General features: G+C 39.1%; 1 protein-coding gene across 5 annotated transcripts in view; it reads left to right on the top strand.

Moving 5' to 3' along the window:
• hdac7a (histone deacetylase 7a) overlaps positions 1-24,356 on the top strand; it is a 222,547-nt gene that overhangs the window by 140,979 nt on the left and 57,212 nt on the right. For all 5 annotated transcript variants that reach the window (XM_057823122.1, XM_057823103.1, XM_057823096.1 and 2 more), the window contains exons 3-6: positions 12,741-12,919; positions 18,250-18,340; positions 18,925-19,045; positions 22,398-22,498. In XM_057823122.1, coding sequence (XP_057679105.1) covers positions 12,773-12,919; positions 18,250-18,340; positions 18,925-19,045; positions 22,398-22,498 — 460 coding nt within the window. In that variant the 5' untranslated portion in view covers positions 12,741-12,772. The remainder of the gene's footprint in view (positions 1-12,740; positions 12,920-18,249; positions 18,341-18,924; positions 19,046-22,397; positions 22,499-24,356) is intronic.

Here is a 24,356-nt window from a genome sequence, read left to right as displayed (position 1 = left end):
TTATTAGGTTCTTTCTCAGGTAGGAAGTTGCACAGAGTTGCACTTGTTTATTCAGTGTTAACAGCTCAAGGGCACTGTGGCAGCGACCTGACAACTACAGCCGGGGCAGAGACGGGAGGAAATGTGCGTCTAAACTCAGCTCTTAAACAGGAAGCCGCCCCAGTGCTCTCATTGTTGTGTTTTTATAGACTTGACTTCCTGCCTGGCTCCACCAGCGCCCCCCGTTACCACAGTTACCATGCATGTTGTTAATGGGATGGATTGTAAAGATTATCAAACATTCATAGCCTGATCTGACCAAAGTACGACATATGAGAATATCATCAACTCAACATCCCGTTTTATTGGATTTTATAGCATACCTGTTTAATCTAATCTGTTTTTACACTTTAATATTGAATGGCTTTTAAAGGAGATACATATTGTGATTGTGTTATTGCGATTATTATTATTATTATTGTTTTTTGCGCAAGAAGGAAGAGTAAAAAAAAGAGGATGTGGCAGTCTGTAAAAGATGGCTAAAGGGGAGTCAAGTCTAATTTTAGAGACAGCTGTTAGTGCGACACCAGTTCTACTGGCTGTTTACTAAACAAACACTGTGGCTTGATTACAGGGTTTTCAGTTGTCCTTAAAATTCCTGAAAATGCATGAATTTTAAGTCTTGAGAAATATAGCTGAACTCAAAAAGAGATTGCTACGCAATTTGGAAACCAACCACAACCTTTGGGAAAGTTGCCTCCAAAGTTGCAGCATAGTTTGTGACTTTCCCCCAGAAGTACGGTTACATATTTTCTCAAAATTGAATTGTTTTTCCCTTTAAGTTTAAGTAAATCTATATATAAACGAAATACTGACATGAAACATGGTTTTCACAGGTTTTAGACTGCTGGCAATATTTGAATAAGGGTCTAAAAAAAGCAACGCTTTGGTAAAACAAGTTGTTCTTAGCCACAGCTGCAACATTGCTAGCTTGACTTATTCATAATAGAGTTTAACCAGTCAAGTAGCCCACCATTTTTTCTTTTTCAGGTTTTGTATTTATGGAACGGCGCAATCAATTAAAATCCTGAAGAGGTCACTCATCTGGGCCCTGTAAGCTAGGATTTTGAAAATATCCCTTGTATGTGTACATTCTGTCCAGTGTTGTCACAGATTACTTGAAAAAGTAATTCAATTACTGATTACTTTATTATCAAAGTAACCAAGTTACTTTAAAAGTAATTTATCGATTCTTTTTACCAATTCTTCTCACTTTGCTGCCTCAACATAAGAATGACTACAGAAAAATGTCATCGCATGTTAAGTGACTTTCCGATGATTGAATTTAAAGGGGAAGATCAGAATTTTTCACATCAGGCTTAATCTTCGAGTTAGCGGAGGTGTAATTAGTCGATAGAGTTGATTTCAACCACCACTGACTCGGGCTAGCTTAGCCACTCCAGAGCCCTGAAACTAACAAATAACAGACAAACTGCATGGAATTTGTTGAAATCAACTCCGACTAATTTTTAAACCCTGCTAACTCGAAGATTAAGCCTAATGTCAAAAATGGTGAATTTCGGGTTGGATGTTAGGTTCAACAGCATCTCAGTCCCAATGTAAAACAATGCAAATTTACTGCACAATAATCAACAGCGCACAAATGAATTGCACAGTGCAATAAACACAAAGGTGGGGGCAGGCGCTGTTGCACAACCCGGAAGTACACCGTACACACACGCGGTCAATTTGGCTACAAAACGTGGCTGCAACTAAGCACTTTACACTTAATCAGACTTATAACACATCCAAAAGATGCTAAACGAACACGTCACCTCACGGGATAAATGTGCAACACGAATATGATGTAAACAATCTTTTTAACTTTGAGCGATGACGCTCGTCGTTGCAGTGGCAAAGCTACGAAACGGCCGTGCATGAAGGGGGTGCAACCTATCGCTGGAACCCTCCAGAATGGAGGAAAAATACTCACGTTCATTCATGGACGTATACAGATCAACATTCCCACATCAACACATCTCAACAGGTGGAAGCACTCGGCTCGAATGTGCACCCGCGCTGGCAGCATGGCACTCGCCTTTCCTCAGTCCCATATACTGTAGGCATGTGCCGGTACCGGTTTCACGGTTTACCGTGTTGTAAAAACGTTCCGGTTTCAAAACCACTAAAATTTTCCGTCAGACCGTAGTACGGTATTCGCTATTTTTCATGTGTCAAAAATGTAGCCAGAAGTGGCGTGGCGCGGCGGCGCTCACCCCCTCCCGTTTGTTGCTGTGTGTGAAAGTGACGCTATCATCTAGACAGCCAGCGAACCCAAAAACAAATACTCCAGACATAAGGTGTTCTTTTCTTCAATTTATTGAGCTCTCAAATCGTGGTAAGTGGAATAATTCATTGAATACGTTTAAAACATTGTACAATTGTATTTTTCCATGTGTGAGTAGCTTCAACAGATTAGCACCATGAAAAAGTTTGCCAAAAACAAAACACACATTTTCCTTTCAAATTCGATATACAAACTAACTAAAAGCTTACAAAGACGAACGTTAGCCTAGGCTTAGCTGGGAGAGCAACTTTGTCGAGTGTCACAGCCGCAGAGTGAGAAAACAAGCATGATTGCTTGAATGAAGGGGAAAAAGGAATAGCGTCAAAGATCGTTATTTGAGAAAGATGATCTTGCCCTAAGCACAAATCCATGTTCGCTGGATCAAGAAGAGGTCTAACTCCCAATGTTTTTTAGATGAAACCTTTCCACAACAATATTCACATTTTAACTAACTTATCAAATTTTAAGTTATTAACTTATGAATTCTTTGTTCTTTTTAATACAAAGGCATGACGTCATGTAGACTAGAGCTGACACAGTGGTTGAAAATGGCGAAACTTCACTTGAACTTTTCGACCTTCAAAAAAAAAAAAAAAGTCATGCCGTATAAATTTTTAAAAATTTTATTCAGAAGTGTTTTACTTTTTTATAGAAATTATTTTGTTCTTGCAAAAATCTTGAGCAACTTGAGCTGTGGCTGTGGGTATAGTCTATAAGTTATATTTTAATTTTATTTAAAATATTTGTGTTTTTTATTGATCATTTATTTATTTCAACAATATATTCATGTTCCAATTTACAACTATGTTCTGAAAAATTAAAAAAATCCTGTTCAATGGAAAAGTTATTTTTTAAAACCCATACATCTCAAAATAACACATTTTGGAGCTATAATTGCAATACTGTGATACCGTGAAACAGCGGTATTTTTTGCTAACGGTTATCGTACCGTCAAAATCTCATACCGACACTTGCCTAGTCCCATAACACTTAGTGCGTGTGACCCGAGACAAAAACAGAAAGTAACTGTGAGCGGTTACAATGGAAACGAACACGTAGCGTGAACCTTTCTAGCATTTTCTATTAAAAATGCTCTTTGTACATGACTACAATATTCTTAATTCTACATACATTATGAGGCAATAACAAAATAGTAACGCACAGACACTAAGGAAACGAACTTTAATCAGATTACTGGTTTGGGATAAATGAAGGCGTTAGATTTCTCGTTACTGAAAGAAAATAATCAGATGACCTAACGCGTTATTGACAACACTGATTCTGTAATAGGCTCTTATTGCACAAATGATTGAAAACACTTCTTGGTCACGCCTGTTGTCTCGAGAGTAAATGAATTCTTTGCTTTTAATTTTTTTTAAAATTTATTTATTTATTTATTTTAATAAAGTTAATTGTCTATAAAATAATATTTCAAAATAAAATTAGATGCATATGTTGAGGCCAAAGAGGGAAGAGTTTTTTTCAGAGATTATTTTTATATTTTCATATTTTTTAATAATCCACTGTTTTAACATGTATGACAAGTGTTTAGAAACAGTAATTTCCACTTTTCAGCCTTTTTAATTCTGTAAAAAGCCCAAATGGTAATATGACTTATTTAATTTGCAAGATGAAACAAACAAAACTGTCCATTTGGCTAAAGTCAGCTGCACACCCACCAAAGTAGAGAATGACCCCAGCACACCAACTGACGATCCTAGAATCTTGGGTTTCTAATAGGAACAGAATTGTGCATGAGTCATGAGTTTAATTTCGCTAAGGGGCGCTTTATTAAGTTTTAATTATGAGGGTGGTTAACGTTTAGTTATCAGTGCTGCTAACAATTTAGATAACTGCTCAGAACATGACTGGTATTATTATTTGTAGTGCTTTAGTGTTAACACAACAAGAACATTTTCATTACGTTAAAGTGTAGTTGGCATTGGTGTAATTAGAACGCATGTAGTTAATAAAATTCAAGGAGTTAATGTTGGAATTGAAAAAAAAAAGAGTCAAATTTAGCTAGTTACATCATAAGCATCACCAATGGCAGGTCCGTCCAAAACAGTGACAATCGATCAATTCAAATCACATTTCGCAGAAACACTTAAAAATACATTATTCAGATAATCATATAGATTTGAAAGAATACTTTATTCACCGTTATTTTGACAGTCATTTGTAAATTTATACCAAATCTGGAAATGTTTGAGATTTGCACTATGGGGACTTGGTAAATAGAAAAACTTTGAAAGCATGGATAAATTAGGAATGGTTAATGGTTCACTTGCTTTCTACTATTAGGCAGGACAGCCAGCTTGCTGACAGCCAGTCAACAGGTCAAAGCTGGTTGTCATGAGTGTTGGCAGACGTGCAGCATGTCACATTTGTCTCTTTTGAAGTATTCTGTTTTCTAATCTGCTCTATCATTTTACCTTTGGTTTCTCTTGTTGTCTTCCCATGTTGTTATTATTGCGCAGTTGTTCTATAGAAGCCAGTATATTATTCTGGTCTTACCTGTTAAACCAGTCCTAAAATTACACAGCAGGCAGTGTATTTTAGTAGGCAGTTCTGCTGTGCTCAAGCATAATAACTAACACAGAGCAAGTATCAGTATCTGTATCAGCGCAAGGCTCGTTGAACCCGTTTGAGAATTTGGTTGACCACTATCCCAAAGGTAGCTGTTTCAGCATACTGAAGGTTTCTCCTTGGAGAAACTCCTTGCGGGTGTGACACTGGTGGCAGAAAGCATATACAGTGGGGCAAATAAGTATTAGTCAACCACGAATTGTGCAAGTTCTCCCACTTGAAAATATTAGAGAGGCCTGTAATTGTCAACATGGGTCAACCTCAACTATGAGAGACAGAATGTGGAAAAAAACCCCAGAAAATCATTGTTTGATTTTTAAAGAATTTATTTGCAAATAATGGTGGAAAATAAATATTTGCTCAATACCAAAAGTTCATCTCAATACTTTGTTATGTACCCTTTGTTGGCAATAACGGAGGCCAAACGTTTTCTGTAACTCTTCACAAGCTTTTCAGACACTGTTGCTGGTATTTTGGCCCATTCCTCAATCCAGATCTCCTCCAGAGCAGTGATGTTTTGGGGCTGTCGTTGGGCAACACGGACTTTCAACTCCCTCCACAGATTTTCTTTGGGGTTGAGATCTGGAGACTGGCTAGGCCACTCCAGGACCTTGAAATGCTTCTTACGAAGCCACTCCTTTGTTGCCCTGGCTGTGTGTTTGGGATCATTGTCATGCTGAAAGACCCAGCCACGTCTCATCTTCAATGCCCCTGCTGACGGAAGGAGATTTTCACTCAAAATCTCTCGATACATGGCCCCATTCATTACACAGACCAGTTGTCTTGGTCCCTTTGCAGAAAACAGCCCCAAAGCATGATGTTTCCACCCCCATGCTTCACAGTGGGTATGGTGCAATTCAGTATTCTTTTTCCTCCAAACACGAGAACCTGTGTTTCTACCAAAATGTTCTATTTTGGTTTCATCTGACCATAACACATTCTCCAAGTCCTCTTCTGGATCATCCAAATGCTCTCTAGTGAACCACAGACGGGCCTGAACATGTACTTTCTTCAGCAGGGGGACACGTCTGGCAGTGCAGGATTTGAGTCCCTGGCGGCGCATTCTGTTACTGATAGTAGCCTTTGTTACAGTGGTCCCAGCTCCCTGTAGGTCATTCACTAGGTCCTCCCGTGTGGTTCTGGGATTTTTGCTCACCATTCTTGTTATCATTTTGACGCCATGGGGTGAGGAGGGAGTTGAAAGTTCATGTTGCCCAACGACAGCCCCAAAGCATCACTGCTCTAGAGGAGATCTGCTTGGAGGAATGGGCCAAAATACCAGCAAGTGTGTGAAAAGCTTGTGAAGAGTTGCAGAAAACATTTGGCCTCAGTTATTGCCAACAAAGTATTGAGATGAACTTTTGGTATTGACCAAATACTTATTTTCCACCATGATTTGCAAATAAATTCTTTAAAAATCAAACAATGTGATTGTTTTTTTCCCCTCATTCTGTCTCTCATGGTTGAGATTTACCCATGTTGACAATTACAGGCCACTATAATATTTTCAAGTGGGAGAACTTGCACAATTAGTGTTTGACTCAATACTTATTTGCCCCACTGTACCATGAGAAAGCAGGTCTAATTTCCTGCGGTGGTGAATGGTAATCAAAAGCAATTTTAGTGACTTGATCGAACCACACACAGACTGATTCTGAGCCCCGCAGAAGTGTGGATGTGGGATTCGTTTAATAAATTTCATGACAGTTGATACCAAAGCCTCTAATTCATGTAGGTCATGTAGAAATCAATTAATTGATCACATCGTTACGATCATTTTAATTTATGAGTTAATTTTTGCTGAGCTGAGACTGGAGAAGTGTCATCATGCACTGAGATGTGTTTAGCCGGGCACAATGATTTAGTGGATAATGCTTTAGTAGTGATGGGGGATGTCCCATGTCGAGACATGGTTATGCAGTTTCCTTAAAAGGTACCATGAGCTTTAATTTGAAAGGAGTGTGTGACGACGGGCACACACACTACAGACTAATGTTCTAACTAGCGATGCTAGGGTTGCAGTATTCTGCTGGCAGAACATATGCTCTGTGGCTACTTATAAATCCTAAATCCTAATTGTCCACAGTCGTAGGCTATTCAGGGATAACATTTTGTGTGCAAAACATTTCTTTCAAAGTACATTTACTATCAAAGTGCAGTCAGTGCAATACAGAATGATGAAAAATGGAGTGAGGCTGGTCTTAAAGGTGTTCAAATAATGAGTGTCAGTATCCAATCTAATGTGTATGACAAGCCTTATTTGAAATGCTGGCGGCAACAGGAACAGTTTCAACTTGAAGTCCTTGTAAATGTAAAGTTTTGGTTGTTATGAAAGCTCTACAATATGAATACAGTAAAACTGTTTAGTGGAATCGATTTTTGTTTTTTTTAATGATTTTTGAAATATTTAGATTTGACATTGATGTTAAAAGCGTGATGTTCTTTTCTGAGGTGTGTCAAATTTACACAATTTTATTGTCGCGTCAAAAGATTTACCATTAGTAGAACTGTCTTTCGACAATTTTTGGGGGAGGGTTCTCATCACAAAACCACGGTGCTTCCATGGGTCTGTTTAATTTGACACCCCCATCTCTAACAAGTGAGGACTCTAGATGCTAAATGAATCATTACTCCATGCTGACACGACACATACAGAAAATAGTTCCATCGACAGGATTCTATTTAAATGCAATAAACATAACTTACTGTGGCAGAATCCAAATATTTTCCTTCAATGAGCATGATGCACAAGTTCAATGGACTGTAATCAAATATCATTTTCAAGCGGATATACAAACATTTTAGTGTCAAATGACTGTTACAAAAAATGAGTGGAGGAAATAAATGTGGTTGTAGAGGGTCACCGACTGAACAATTACACTGTTGTTTCTAGACTTAAAGTACTGTTTCCTACATGGGAAGTGTGCTATTATCAGTTATTTTCAAAGCCAAAGGACATTGTGTATCCACTCATGAGAAACCCAGCTGCCAAGTGGTTAAAGAAACTATTTCTTCACTTGGAGGTCTACTGTATTGAATGTGGGTTTTGTACATACTTGAAATGTATAATAATTGAAGGAGCAACTATTAGAAGTAACCATTATGTACTTACTGGTGTGCTTTTTAGGTACACTGAAAGGAGGCATGCTTAGCACTGTTGGCACCTAGCAGCCAAATTGTGTACGGTGTTGTTGCGGTTTGTTTATAAAGACAGCAGAGGTCATGAATAAGATTGGTTAGTAGTAACCAAGCTCCTGAGGCATCAACGTAAATATATAAATATTTTATGACTGATTTCCATATGAGATCCAAAAGACGAATGCCAATTACGGATTTGTATGTTTCCTTTCCTTTTGAGGGTTTAAATCTGGGGATGTCGTCATTTTTTGGGCAACTGTAGGCCTGTGAGGACCTTTGAAACATTGTTCTGACTAAGGCTGCATTCAGACTGTATGCAAATCTGATTCAAGTCGGATTCGTCCTCATATCGGATTTTTAGGGCTGACTGTTCACACTATTTTTAGCATGTGCCCAAATCAGATCTGGCTCTGTTCAGACTGGGCCACGTTATTGACACACCTGACAGGTTGCTGTGGCAACAATGGAGTCATAGTGACAGTAAAATTCCATCTGAGCTGTTCAGACTGAGAAGCACCATATCTGATATGAAACTACCTCCTGATGTGGTTTCAATCTGTCTTGCAAAAATCTCATTTCTGTGCTTTGTGACTGTTCAGACTACAAAAGAGCCATCCAATTTCAATCTGAATGGGCTGACAATCAAGATTTTGGCTTCCAGTGTGAACAAGGCTTAAGGGATATATAATATAAATATTACATGACTATGAAGTAGAGCTGAAACGAATACTCGAGCAACTCGAGTAACTTTAGTTTAAAAACTGATCCGAGTAATTTTATTCACCTCGAGCAATCGTTTAATTTAGCCAGCTCTAAGCATCACGTTTTGCACAGACTACTTTTAATGCGGGACGACGCGCTGACGTCACGTGCGTAGAGGAAGAAGCAATAAAAAAAAAAAAAGAAAAGAAAAAAAAAAACTTGCCGCAGCCGACAGCCGCTACAAAATACACCGACGTTGCTAAAAACTACGCCCGCAGGATGCTAGTGTGGTAGCAGGTAATGTCCGATGCCTCTCATAGATATCGCATGCATTTAGGACTAGGTGCGAAATGACAGACTCGGCCGCGTATGGGCAGCGTTAGTAAACAGCCGCCATCTTTAAGCAGTAGACTTGTCAACGCTAATAAATATCTAACGTTACTGTCACTCGCACACGTAACGTTAGCCCTTTGGGGGGCTAGGTTTCTATTGATTACGACCACTGTCGATGCGTGGCTAACGTGTCTTACATACAGGCTTTATTTAATCTGTAAAAACACAGCGCTGTAGAGTGATGAGGGTGTAAAATTAAAACATAATAAAGCTAACTGTCAGTTTTAGCTCAGTAGTCATAGCTGAATAAAACACCAAGTAGCACTGGTCCCTAATGTGCTCCAATACAGCAGGTGTCATACATTTATTTTGAACACTGCAAAACTCAAAATCCTATCAGTACTTACAGTTCAGACTAATTTAAAACTTAACTAGAACTTAAAAATAGCTTGACACAAATGGAAATTAAATTGAAACACGTGGGAAAAACACGTAGCTTTCAAGTGATGTGTGTTATCAGGCGTAATTACATTTTTAGGTAAGAAATATGTTTTTTTTGTTTTTTTTTCCTACGATCTAGAAGTTTTTTGAGTGAAAGCAGTGAATTTTTTTTTCTAGTTACATCTTAGATGCAATTGTTGGCTGTTTTCAACAATGTACATCGAAAATAAAGACATTGATTGACTGAAAATGGTTCAATATTGGATTAAAAGTCTTTTTTTCTCAAGTATATTTATAATTGCTCTTTACCTAAAAAAAAGTTTTTTCCGATTACTCGATAGAATTTTCAGTCGATCACTCGATTACTAAAATATTCGATTGCTGCGGCCCTACTATAAAGACTGTGGCATGATTTCCATTTAATGATTGGTCCTACAGTCACAATGTTCACAGTTCTAATTGAAAACCCTTGTATAATCTACTGTCTGATATTCATGTACTCTACGTAAATTAACATGACTTGATGTGACTAGCTACACACCCAATAACTGCAAAGTGGATGTGACTTCACAGGATTTATCTGTTGTGTGTATGCGTGCGTGTGTAGGCATGTTTTTCCCCTTTGGACACAAAAGGGTAACTGTTAGTAAATGTTAGACAAGTGTGTATTTATAACCACAGGGAGTCAGGGAGTGATACTGGTATTCCCACTTGTAAAAGTCTTTGTTTTCTCCTTTCTTAAAGCACACAGAAAAATCCTCCTGCCCATGAATAATGGCCTTGTTTCTCATTGTTTGCATCATTAACAGTGCATATATTTAACAAAGAATTTCTGTCATTCTAGTCACGGTTTGTATTCAGACTGTGTACATTGGCACCTCCTAATATGAAGGGTTGACGCTGAAGCACTCACAATGTCACATTTCCTAAAATAACGAGACCATGTTAGATTCTGTTCTACTCTACTATGGCAACCTTCTCAATGAATGGCATTTACTTCACACTCTTCAGGTTGACATTTGACTAACAACCACGGCAGCACAACGATGATGTCACACCAAATTGCTTCAAGGCATGTGTGTGTGTATTTGTGTGTCTGCACACCCCCCAGCATTTTCCTGAGCTTTTCCTTCCTGGATCCTGTTTTCAGTGCCAGATGAGGCAATAGTTCCCATTGACTCAAGCTTGCAATGCAAATATGCCACACAGCATGCAAAGAACATGGAAATGTGTGTGCATCTACATCAGTACCAGGCAGCCATAAAGTGGAAAAACTGTTTTTGAAATGACACCGATAAAACGTTGCACACATTTAGAAGACCTTTAAAATTACAGTGCAACCTCCTTTGTGATGTACAAACCAATGTAAAGTCAATTCTTTGACATTTGAAAATTAGGTCTTGTGTGAAATGTTAACTTTTTATGCCGGCGGTTTTGTGTAATGAAAGCCTATACAGTTGTGGTCAAAAGTTTACATACACTTGTGAAGAACATAATGTCATGGCTCTCTTGAGTTTCCAGTTATTTCTACAACTCTGATTTTTCTCCGATAGAGTGATTGGAACAGATACTTCTTTGTCACAAAAAACATTCATGAAGTTTGGTTCTTTTATGACTTTATTATGGGTTAACAGAAAAAGTGATCAAATCTGCTGGGTCAAAAATATACATACATGGATCTGAAAAAGCGAATCATTGACTTGAACAAGTCAGGAAAGTCACTTGGAGCCATTTCAAAGCAGCTGCAGGTCCCAAGAGCAACAGTGCAAACAATTGTTTGTAAGTATAAAGTGCATGGCACTGTTTTGTCACTGCCACGATCAGGAAGAAAACGCAAGCTATCACCTGCTGCTGAGAGAAAATTGGTCAGGAGGGTGAAGATTCAACCGAGAATCACCAAAAAGCAGATCTGCCAAGAATTAGAAGCTGCTGGAACACAGGTGTCAGTGTCCACAGTCAAGCGTGTTTTGCATCTCGTGGACTGAGAGGCTGCCGTGCAAGAAGGAAGCCCTTGCTCCAAAAGTGGCACCTTAAGGCTCGACTGAAGTTTGCTGCTGATCACATGGACAAAGATAAGACCTTCTGGAGGAAAGTTCTGTGGTCAGACGAAACAAAAATCGAGCTGTTTGGCCACAATGCCCAGCAATATGTTTGGAGGAGAAAAGGTGAGGCCTTTAACCCCAAGTACACCATGCCTACCGCCAAGCACGGTGATGGTATTATTATGCTGTGGGGCTGTTTTGCTTCCAATGGAACTGGTGCTTGACAGAGAGTAAATGGGATAATGAAGAAGGAGGATTACCTTCAAATTCTTCAAGATAACCTAACGTCATCAGCCCAAAGATTGGGTCTTGGGCGCAGTTGGGTGTTCCAACAGGACAATGACCCCAAACACACATCAAAAGTGGTAATGGAATGGCTAAATCAGGCTAGAATTAAGGTTTTCAAATGGCCTTCACAAAGTCCTGACTTAAACCCCATTGAGAACTTGTGGACAATGGTGAAGAAACAAGTCCATGTCAGAAAGCCATCAAATTTAACTGAACTGCACCAATTCTGTCAAGAGGAGTGGTCAAAGATTCAACCAGAAGCTTGCCAGAAGCTTGTGAATGGCTACCAAAAGTGCCTAATTGAAGTGAAAATGGCCGAGGGACATGTTACCAAATATTAGCGCTGCTGTATGTATATTTTTGACCCAGCAGATTTGATCACTTTTTTCGGTTCACCCATAATAAAGTCATAAAAGAACCAAACTTCATGAATGTTTTTTGTGACAAAGAAGTATCTGTTCCAATCACTCTATCAGAGAAAAATCAGAGTTGTAGAAATAACTGGAAACTCAAGAGAGCCATGACTTTATGTCCTTCACAAGTGTATGTAAACTTTTGACCACAACTGTATGTAAAAGTGACAGCGGTTTTATCAGATCAGTTACTGTATATGGAAACGTGGCGGCTGCGTCTTTAGCCTTATTAAAGGCTGAGCTGGTCCATAAAATATAATTAAAAAATATACAGTGTGTGTAATGATGTTCTCTTGTCACCATCATCTGTTTTTTCTTTTTATGTGGGAAGTGAATTAATTTACTGGAACCTTTGTAGCACAGCGGGCAAATATTATGTTGCATTTGATTTATGCTAGCACTGTTTTTCCATTTGACATAAACCAAGTATACACACTGAATTGTTGCGTCTTTTCTCTTACGCCACAGATTCCTCCGTGTTGTGCGTCACCTCATTTCCCATGGACCTCAGGGTCGGTGAGCGGGGGATGCGCCCTGGCTCTGACACGGCACTCCTCACACCCCTGCACCCTCCGTTGCTTCTCAGCCCATTCTCCCCGCAGACCCGCACCTCCTTTTCCCAACAGCAGCTTCAACAGCACATTCGGGTACAAAAAAATAATTATGCATGCTCTAGTGAATGTTATAAAAGTGTGTGCTGTGTCAATCATTCGACATTGGAATCACTTTGCTAACCAATATAGTAGCTTCTACCAAAACTAATGGTTATTCTAATAATGTAGTAGGACTTGAACCAATTAGTTGAAGAGCCGAGTACTCTGAAGCAATATTAAAGGTTCAGTTGCACTCATCACTAATCAAGGATTTTTGGTATCTCATGTGTCAACCACACATTTTCAGTGGGGTTTTACTCTGCAGAAGTTACATACTTATAATGCTTTGAACCAGTGGCAGATGCTGGTCTTTCAATGAGGGGAAACTCAAAGTGTGTCTGCCAGTGAGTGCTTTGTGACAGTGGAGGGGCATAGCTGCACCCACTGCTCAGTGGGGAAAGAAACTAGAGTCCAGAAGTCAAGTCTCCAAACACAAGCAGCTACAATAGAAAAAACAGAAATAGAGGCCGGATTTTTCTCAAGTTGCTTTTAAAAATGCTACGGTGATTCTGAAAGTCTCCGGTTCAGCTAGAACAAAGCAATGAAAATTGAAAAATGCCTACCGCGGATGTTGATACAAAAAGATCACTGATTCGTGCAATTCGCTGTGGCCTCAGACAGATCATCCAATCATCATGCAGAGAAGCAGAGTGTCCGGGCCAGCCCCGCCCCGCCCATTGCCCATAGACCCCCAGAAATGCACGGCGTCCATTGGGTGGGAATAAACCCAGCCTTCAGCCAAAAAGGGCTGTGAAGCTGAATGAATGAAAAGCTAGCTGCATCATAACCAGTAATAAGAAGCTAATGGCGTACCGCAAGCAACACGTCACTTCTGCTCATTAATATCCATGATGTTAGCTACTGTTGCTAAGGGAGGACACGCACCGTTTGTCCCCAATTGGAAATGAATGGAAATCGTGTACGAAGGAGACGTTTACAAAGCTAAACCTACTACTTCTCTCCGAAAATAATGTCCCTGGTGCCAAATTCACTTGCAAATATGTGAAAGTACATAAAAATGTTCAGTTAAAGAGATGGCTTGAGTGTCGAGGGCTGAAAAAGACGGGGAAAAAAAAAAAAAAAAACGAGCCGACCTTAGCATAGCCTTAGCTTTTTTATCGACACCTTTTTCTTACGTGACTGACAATTACATTCTCCTGTTTCAACAAGCTATCCTTTACCACCAGCCCTGTCTTTCCTATATATTATATCCTCTGGTTGTCCTACCTCTCTGATCGTTCTTGGGGGTAATTTATATTTTGTGTAACGATCACAAATGCTACTCAGTGACAGCCAACGAACACTTTAAATTTTTTCATTGATAACAAATCTTAATTCCAGAGGTTGCGCTAGACTTTTTCGTTGTCTGTCATTTTGACTGACAGTGTCATAAAAATCCGGTCATAATCTATTTTTAATCGTCACTTACATTTTTAAAATGATAATAATGACATATTCAATAGTATTTAGTTTTCATTCATTTTTAATTAATATTCTGTCCGAACAAGCTTAACAAGAGGCAAACAGACAGCGGAGTGCACCAATCAGCGACGGGCAGACGTGCCGTTAGCAAAGCGACGAGGGCAGGACGAGGGACTTGCGCGCGGAAGTAAACATACGAGGAGACCGGAGCTTATTCAACATGGCTAGCGCGAGACAGACTGTTGTCAATGTCTCGTGTCGTTGTGTTTTAGCTCATTTAAAACTGAATTTACCGCGGATTGGAACTGCCCGAAGTTAGCTGGGATAGGCTCCAGCACCTCCGCGACCCTCGTGAGGAATAAGCGGCATGGAAAATGAATGAATGAATGAATGAATGGAACATATTCTCGGCTCTCCCGCCATCCGTGTTGTTGTAGAGACGACTTTCGGCGCACAAGAGTGACGTTGCTCGTGAAGAACACGTCACGCAAATAAACAAATCTGATTTGTCGATTGATTTTGTACCCACTCTGTGTCCCAGACTTTTCTCTCAGTGTTTGAAAAATACAGGGAGAACAGTCTGGCCGTGCCAGGCAAACACTCAGTTGCCTTGACATTTTTCCGAGTAAGGCCAACGACGTCATGCATCAAGAGAGACAATAGCTAATTAATATGCTCACTTGCCACCCTGTGGTCTGGGGTGTGAATTGCAACCTGTCAAAATGACGGATGGACTAGTTTTTTCCGTCACCGTTTTAAAAAACCGGTCAACGACGGAAAATATTCGGTTAACGCGACCCCTGCTTAATTCTATAATTCATTTACACTTCCCCCTTACTAAAATTGTTTTTTTACAACAGAAAAGGCAACAGTGGCAGTCACATAGCCTACCATTTTAATTCTTTTCAGGTAATTTATTGTCAGACAGAAGCAGCATGGCACAACGTCACGCTAAAAAATAAGTTACAAATATCAAAATGGCTTACCACTTTGTCCTCTGAAAGACCATGCAACTCAACAAAATGTTTACTGCATATAAAACGTGAATGGATTCACCGAGCTGGTGTTAGAAGTCCGCGCAAGTTGATTAATTCTTCACATTTTTCCCTCACGAGTTTTTGGTTTTGGGAAATGTATGAAGAAAAGATCCTTCTTATGTCGTAATGTCTAGAGTCGTTTCTACAAGTTCCAAAAAAGCAATGTGTGATATGCATTTTCGTTTTTGAAAGATTACCGGAGAAAAGTAGCAGAATTAACATTGTTTCTATGCGAGGGCGGGTATATAATGTCCCACTTCTGCTTTTCTTCCACTTTACGATGCGACGTCACGGTCAAGAAATAGCATGCGTGCGGTACGCCATTCTGAACAAAGGTTTAGCGATTTGTAGCGCATATATAGGCTACGTTCATACTACATGTCTTAATGCACGAATCCGATTTTTTGTCATATCCGTTTTTTTGGCGTGCCCGTTCAGACTGCCTTTATCCATTGAGACCGTTCAAGTATGACGCATGCGCACTAATTCGCAGTCCGACACGCGCTAAGCAAGAAGACCCGCATGCGCAGAAGCATCAAAACAAATGACAGACGTCATCCGTCATTCCAGGGATATCATATTTTGCTTTTCAAAAGGTGGACACAAATAACAGACATAAATAATCCCCGTTTAGGCTTATATTCAAAGTTTATATGGATCGATAGCATGCACGCACTGTCCGTGCACGTCACACACACATACGGGCAGTTTGTCCCGACTCTCGGCCGTGGAGGCAATGTTGAAATATTGCTCACTTGGAACAGAGAGAAAACTGAGCATTCTCAGGCTTATCCTCAACCCATTTTTATTTTTTATGACTGTTGTCAAGCTCAGCCCTTCCTCAAAAGCCCTGTTCACTGCAAGCTAGGCGCTAATAACGCACAGGTGCATCGCTACGGTAACGACTCTCTCGCTATTTGATGACGTAATTGCTGCATTAAATCCGATTTGCGGGACTGGACAGTACAGACCGCCACGACAGTCTGGAAAAATGTGGCCCAGATCGGATTTAGACCACATACGAAAGTGACCCAGATCGGATTTGAAATGGTCCCGTTCTATGCGACTTGTCACGTTCAGACCGTCAAGTTAATGCCTCACTCGAGTCGGAAAAACACGAAAAAATCGGATTCGTGCATTAAGACCTGTAGTATGAACGTAGCCTTAGTCAATGACATGTACACACAACACTAGCCGTTTGATCACTTATTTTTTTGACATTTCCGGGGAAGCTGAACTTCCCTTGTAGTCTTAAAGTAATCACCTATGTTGTTAACTGATATATCTGCCCATATTATATGCAGGTCTGTGATACATAAATAAGATGGTGGTGGATTAACATAGCGGTTAGCCCCGCTAACTGGCTCTTGAGTGTTTAAGGTTGCCGACCCCTGGCATAGCCAAATAAGGATATGGTGGAAAACACTCAGGTGACTTGAAGTTCCGCTCTGAGACCCCCGATTTGGCCAAATTTCGAAATTGTCCTATATGCATGTGTGATTCATCATTGGAAAGCTTAAATGCTCAATTTTCTGGGGGAAGAAAAATTTTCAACAGGAGGGCATTTAAAAAAAAAAAAAAAGTTTGAACAGCAAAACCCTAACTGGAAGGGAGAGCACGCGAGAGCATATTTAAAGACGCCATGATTTTAACGAGATATTATCGCGTACTTACCTCTTTTCGATCCAAAAACTCAATGTAGCATGTATCACCAAGTGTCAAGACACAGCTGTGAATGTCCACAGCCGGATTTTGGGGGGATTTTATGGGTGAAACATGGTAAAATAACAAGGGTCGAGATGCAGAAATCGCAGACATCAAGGCGTGGTCGAGATTTCATTTTCATATATTTACCCTTTTAAATGTTTTTCCTCAATTTTTCTTTGTTTGGATCAATTATTCATCATCTAAAACATTTGAGGAAAATGCGACAGTAACGAAAAAATTACAATTACGCGATAATTATGAAGTAGATATCCATGACTTATTTACAGACGCTAATTATTTCATTGTGACGTCATTTGTTTAAAAGTTTAAAATATGCGAGTGAATAATTTTTTAAAGTCGTTTTTTTTCAATTAATGATTCTAAGCTAAAAATGACATACATTTTGAATAGTAAATACGATTACTCACATTCTTCTTATGACTAGTTTGAAACAAAAGCGGTTGCATGACGTCTGTAAACGGGGGTTTCCAGGGTAAAACGGACAAATTAAAAATAGTTCGGGGACTTAATGTGCCATGAATCTGCTATGTCAACATATAGACATATTGTTCTCTCAAACACAACAGTTCTTTTGGCTTAAAATACAGCAGTTTATTTTAAGGAGGGGTGCAAAAGCAGAAACTGCTTTTTCAGTCTTTTCTGTGTTTTCCGCCATATTCAGAATTTCAATTTAATCCAGTTTTCCGTCCAAAATTTTAAGTTATATGTCTAACTTACTGCGTGCCATTCATAACGATTGACATAGAAAATAATTTAAACTGGGAAAACTGGCTGTGAATGTTTCTATGCAATTGACGGCAGTAGATGTCCAATCTCCCTGTCAAAATGGATTGGACGTCTAGCGCCATCAAAGGAAGACAAAGTTAAAAGCACATCAATGTTTAAATCGGGTCTGCAACCCTGCTCCTCGAGAGCTGCTATCCCCTTGTTTTCCGTGTCTCCCTCCTTTAACACACCTGAATCAAATGATCAGCTCCTCAGCAAGCTCTGCAGGAGCCTGATAACGATTCTGATTATTAGATTCAGGTGTGTTAAAGGAGGGAGACATGGAAAATAAGCTGGATAGCGGCTCTTGAGGACCAGGGTTGCAGACCCCTTGTTTAAACGCTAATTTAACACAATCTGCACGGTGTTTAGTTTAACATGGAGCAGAGAAGACGTGAACAGGAACACCATGAGAAGCAACAAGAATTGCAGCAGCTCAAAAACAAAGACAAGAGTCAACAAAGTGAGTTTGTTCACAGGTGACATGAACTCGTGCATTCAAGGTCACACATACACGCAAACACACACTCCTTAGTATCTGAGAAATTGTAAAGTTGTAACTCAAATTATGTCATGTTTTTCAAAACGCTAAAAAGGTTACATGGAAAGATTTTTAGTGCTTATCATGCCTAAGACTACATCTTCTTTATTATCATTTTATTTATCCGTTTCCCCCGTTCCAAGAAGCTGTTTGCTTTTAGTTAAATATAACCTGACTGAGGGGAGCTGCAACAGTAGGGTTAAATATAGCAGTGGATATGAACACCAGTCATTGGTTCAATATTGACTTAAACACCTTCTGTCACCACAAATGCTCCACTACACACAAAACACACAAAACCAGTGATCTACCCATGAACTTTAGTTCACCATAGTCACAATAAGTCAATGCAGATTTAGTAGTTCTTTTCACATATTTAACCATTAATCACTTACAGTGTGAAGGATCTTTGATGATCATTTGTTGGGCAAACCTATCTGTGCTCTTTAATTCATGAATATTTCGCCTGACTGATCTGATGCTTATTTGATGGCTTGGCGTGACAGGTGCAGTGGCCAGTTCTCTGGTGAAACAGAAACTCCAGGAAGTCATTTTGAAGAAGCAAAAGCAAGCGGCACTCGAAAGAACAAGCTCCAACACATTGAGTCCTACATCAGTAACATACAGGTGATACAAGAATCATACACAAGTTTGCTGTACTGTCTATCCATTAGGGGTGTGCCATCTTAGGCACCCCACGATTCTATTCGATTACGATTCAGGGTGCTACGATTCGATTTTGAACGATGATCACGGACGGTATAGACGATTAGGGCTGTCCCAAACGACTAATTTTCTCCCGATTAGTCAGCCGACTATTTTTACGATTAATCGACTAATCTTATAATTTTTTTAAATTATTTTTTTTACAAATTCAGCAATGAATTTTTTTTTTACACTTGTCAATTCACAAAAACATTTCGGAACACTTAAATTCTTGATTAAAGTACAAATAAACAGATAAATAACAATAATAAATCACAAATAAACAATGAGTTCAAATGCTGATAGAATTAACTTGTGCAAAAGAATGGAATGTAAACAGATTCAGAACACTGACTTCACCTTTCCAAAATGATTCAAAACAATTCTTAAAAAAATACCTAGCATTAACATTATAGTATACTGTGGTACCATATATAATAGTATTATAATAATTATTCATTGCCAATCAGAATTTTCATAAAGGGTGTCATTTTAAAGGTATTTTTAGTGTAGAATCTGAAGTATGTGGGATTAACTCCAGAAATCGTTATTTATATGACGAACATTACATGCTTTTATGTTCACCGGAAGTACGTTCGCTAAACCGCTAATTTAAACTTTACTCTAGATTACAATAGATTTTTTTTCCTTTTGCAAATGCTGTTAACCAGCGATTTTTGATGTTTGAAGTGTCACCTTTTAACTGCAAGTTTTGGAGAAGGCTGCCTGTTTTATAGCCGGATAAAGTAGGTCGTCTTTTTTCCACATTCACCTCAAGCGTCCGACATTCTGAACTTTCCACGCATATATTCTTTTAACCCTTCATTAACCGTCGACGGGATGTTGTGCTCGTCGACGGATTTACGTCATCGATGACGTCGACTGTGTCGACTAGTCGGGACAGCTCTATTGACGATCATCATTGTTATCGCGATTATCACGATTATCGATGCATCGTACATTACTGATTTACTCGTTCACTCCCAGCCATTTTCACCGGAGCAAGGCCCTTCGCTCCCGGCCGTTTTACTGGATTTTGACTGATTTTGCAAGGCCCACAGAAAATTCTGTTCTATTGCTATGTAAACCTGGAACCCACCAAAAGAAAGATTAGACTCTCTTCTTAGCAGAAAAAAAGTAAGTTCATATCTTTTTCCATTCTTTAGAAATCAGCATTAGAACATAGCTTAGTTTGAGCAATTTTCCAATTTCTGATGAAAAAACGGAGAAAATGAGCTTTTTTTAAACACAAAAATTTCAAACATAACTTTGACTTTAACACGGCTATTTTTTGCTTCAGTTACATCCCAAACAACTGAATAATGTTTTCCTTTTACAAAATAACATGAACAACTAGCCAAATATAGTTTTTGATAGCAAAGTAACAATTTATTCACACTTACCTAACTGAGAGATGACATTTGGTGGCTGCGACAGCGGTTAAACTTTTCCCTCATTGCTGACTGTCTCGTAAAGATGGATTTTTTTTTTTAGTATTTCTTTTGTGTTGACCACTGTCTCATTCGCCTGGGGAACTTGTATTCCTGGGGGGGAACTGGTTTGGCCGTGTGCGTTTCTGTGCAGGACACTCGAGCGTGTGGGGGACCTGAGCGGCAAGCCTGCGGAGGGGCTATGCTAAGTTACTAGCACGGTCACAATAAAGTTGTAGTGGTTGAATAGGGTTTGAGGGTCTTACCAAATGCGCTACTGCCCTCCAGTGGCCAGCTTTATTGCTTTAAAATTGGTTTTGAGCTATGTTTTTTGTGTCGGAGATAGATCGGAAACTATAGATGCTTCTTGTAAAAAACAAAAAAACAAAAAAAAAACAAACAAAACAAAAACGCAAAAGACGTATAAATATGTTTTTGGGACAGTGAAGCATTTAAAAATAGAACGTATTTATATGTTTCTGGGAGCAAATGAGTTAATAAAGTAGCCAACGTCCATTATTTATTTAAAATATCCTTATGATTCAACAGAAACGATGGAAACATGCCCATACAACAAAAAGCTGCCCTCAAGCTGCTTTTCTATTTATTATTATTTTTTTTTTTTTTACAAGAAATTGCAAAAACATTAACCATTTTAAAGGGAGTACTTATTTCTCTCAACAATACAATAAAATTTACAAAGGTGGAATGAATTCCACATTTTCTGGACACAAAGTGCCTTTAGAAATAAGACTTCTTTTAACCAATATACTATTTTTTCACAGTGTTACGTCCCTTGTGTAACTCTTGGAGTGACAGGTGGAAATCACAACTGCTCTTGATCACTTTTAACTTGGGGCGTTTATTGCCGAGCACATCAAAAAGTCCGGCAGCCTCCAACATCGCTACACACACACTCATTACAGTGCGCGCACTTTCTTCTCTCCCTGCCCGCCCACGCGCACACACGTCTGTCGGCTCCCAGGCGGCACTTGCAACAACAGATTTCTGTACTATTTCGCATGTTTGTAGTGTTACTGCTGTACTTAATCATGGTTTTACACGTTCTGCATATCAAATACACGTTGGCGAATTAGCTAATTAGCTATTTATAATTAACTATTAACATCTCACAAACAACAATAAAGGGTACAAGAGGGTTCGTGTACTCTCTTCTTATAGACGCACACAGGTCTTAGCAACACACTCAGGACATTTTTCAATTGAAATGCCATAAAACTATTGCTGGACATTTGAAAGACAAGGAGCAACAAACTATCTCTCTTCCCCTCTCGCTCTAAAAAATAACTTGCGCACAAAAGCGCGACCCTTCTGTGCCTGCCTCGTACACAAATTTATTTTCCAGTCTTTTAAAAAGGATTAAATCTCTCTCCCAGTAACTGGGAGCATCCATCATAACGTTGTGCCTGCGCCCGTTAACGGTGTCCAGGCGGCAGACGTGTCTTGAATTTCGTTCCGCTACGAGCGGCTGTCATAAAGTTATGAGGGAAAATCATTGTTTTCTAACCTTTATTAATCGTAATCGAATAGTCACGTGTCGAATCGCAATGCATGTAATAATCTTTTTTTTTTTTTTGGAACTCATCTAATATCCATAAAGCATGTATGCATGTAATTCTAGAATCCTGTATGTATGTAATTCCAAAAATCTCAGGATGTTTTCAAAACATATCCCCAAAGTTTCATATAATTGCCATCAGAACTACCCCTGGATCCAATGATAAGACAGTTTGTCAAATGTTTTAGGTGGATGTCTTCAATTGCATTAACTCTCTCAAAGGCTAAAAGTTCATTTGAATTTGTGTTGAAAAATATGCCTACAGAAAACTGGGTCCTGAACCAAGCATTTCCTCACAAACTCTGGTCTCATCGCCCTCAATGCCTTCACCTGAGGGTGCAGAAGGGACACGTCTGCGAAGGGCAGGTAAGAATAAGAATTGTAGAAGAGGAAAAAAAATTTTTTTTCAAAGCATTGTAGGCGAACCAAGACCAACACAGTGTATTATTGTTTAGAAGCTCTGCTTCACTGTTCTGAGATTTGAGATTTCAATCTTTGCCCTGGCCTATTTGTGTGGAATTTGCATGTCCTCCTCATGCTGCATTTGTTTTCTGTCGGTTCACTGACTCTCTCCCAATCATTAAAAACATGCATGTTAGGTTAACTGAAAACTCTAGAATGTCCATATACTGTGAGTATGAGTGAGTTATTTTTCTATACATTGCGTGCAGAGGTGGGTAGTAACGCGTCACATTTAATCAGTTACATTTACTTGAGTAACTTTTTGAGAAAAATTTACCTCTAAGAGTAGTTTTATCAAGCCGTACTTTTTACCAGTGTTGTTTTTGTCAGCCCTTTTAATTATCGTCTTAGTCTTCTGTACGAAAACATTTATTAGTCTTTGTCAGATTTTTAGACATTTCAAAATGTGTTTGTCTTTGTCTAGTTTTAGTCGACAATTCTCAAAATTTTCTTCTACAAACGTCAAAAGTTTTAGTCCATGAATAAATCAGTCAATAAATAAAAGGCTTGACATGGACAGACGAGCACACAATTGTAGTCTACAAGGACATCACCAGCAGAAAAACGGCACATTATTTGCAATTAATTAAAGTCACTAGGGTGCCACAAACTGTATGTAAAATGTTTTCTAGGAGTTTAAGAAGACACCCACCGCGCTAAATGCTAATGCTAACATAAACGCTATGCTAATGCAAACGCTATGCTAACGCTACAAGTTAGTTTAATCCAGTGCTTCTCAATTATTTTCTGTCACGCCCCCCCAAAGAAGACGTAAATGTTTCGCGCCCCCCCAAACTCTCTGCCGCCACTGTAAATAGTATCATTTGTCTATAAAATTACTGTTATAAATACGCATCTGCCTAACATTGTCCTTTTTTTCTAATAAAGAAAAAAAGTAACATAGATCAACTTATAATAAAGTATAACTTAATTAACATTGTTTTGTTTGTAACAGAGAAGACTTGACGTGCATCAATTTGCCTGAATTTTAAAAAAAATTCACATCCAAACTAAAAAATACTCAATGTACATTTTTGACCATTTGATACAGAAAAATAAAATGTAATAAAATCAGTAAATAATAACAAATTAAAATTGATTAGAAACATTCACTCATGAGGACAATATGCCAAAAAATTTGACCGAAAAAACAAAACTGAATAAAAGGGGGAAAAAAGTGTCCTTGGACAGGACAGTTTTTATTTTTGCTGCCCACAGTATTTACCTCCTTTGCAATGGTGTGGAGTTATTTTGCAATGAGCATGCTAACAATGCTCACTGGTTCACTGATGTAACACTGACAAAGCAGGACGATTGTTGGCAATATTCGGGACGTTTTCACTGAAAAAACCAAGCGGCTTAACAATGAGATTGGGGTCTAATGTCTTTAAGTGGCGTCTTAATTGATTTGGCTTCTGGCTGTCTGCTATAATTATTTTTAGACACAGTAAACAGTAGTCTTTCATCATCACCCACTGCATTAAAAGTCAAAGCTAAAAGGCAAACGGCACGAAAAAAGCGCATTCACGGCGGCCGAGGTAGAACCGTAGGTGAGGGCGGTCGTCGTGACGATCCCAAGCCGAAAATGGCACTTCTCGGGCGGCGACGTGAGAACCGGACAAGACAGTGGGTCGCTGCGTGAGTGAGTCCGGTCGGAAAACGGCGGTAGCACACTGCTCTTCATTATCTGTTGTCTGTGTGTGCTGAGTGCTCTTCCTTAGTTCAAAAATACTGCGCGCACTCTGAAAATGAGAGCGCCACT

Source organism: Corythoichthys intestinalis, chromosome 2, assembly GCF_030265065.1.
Source record: "Corythoichthys intestinalis isolate RoL2023-P3 chromosome 2, ASM3026506v1, whole genome shotgun sequence".
NCBI classification, from domain to species: Eukaryota; Metazoa; Chordata; class Actinopteri; order Syngnathiformes; family Syngnathidae; genus Corythoichthys; species Corythoichthys intestinalis.
The sequence above is the reverse complement of the archived record's forward strand: the minus strand, read 5'-3'. Positions and strand labels throughout refer to the sequence as shown.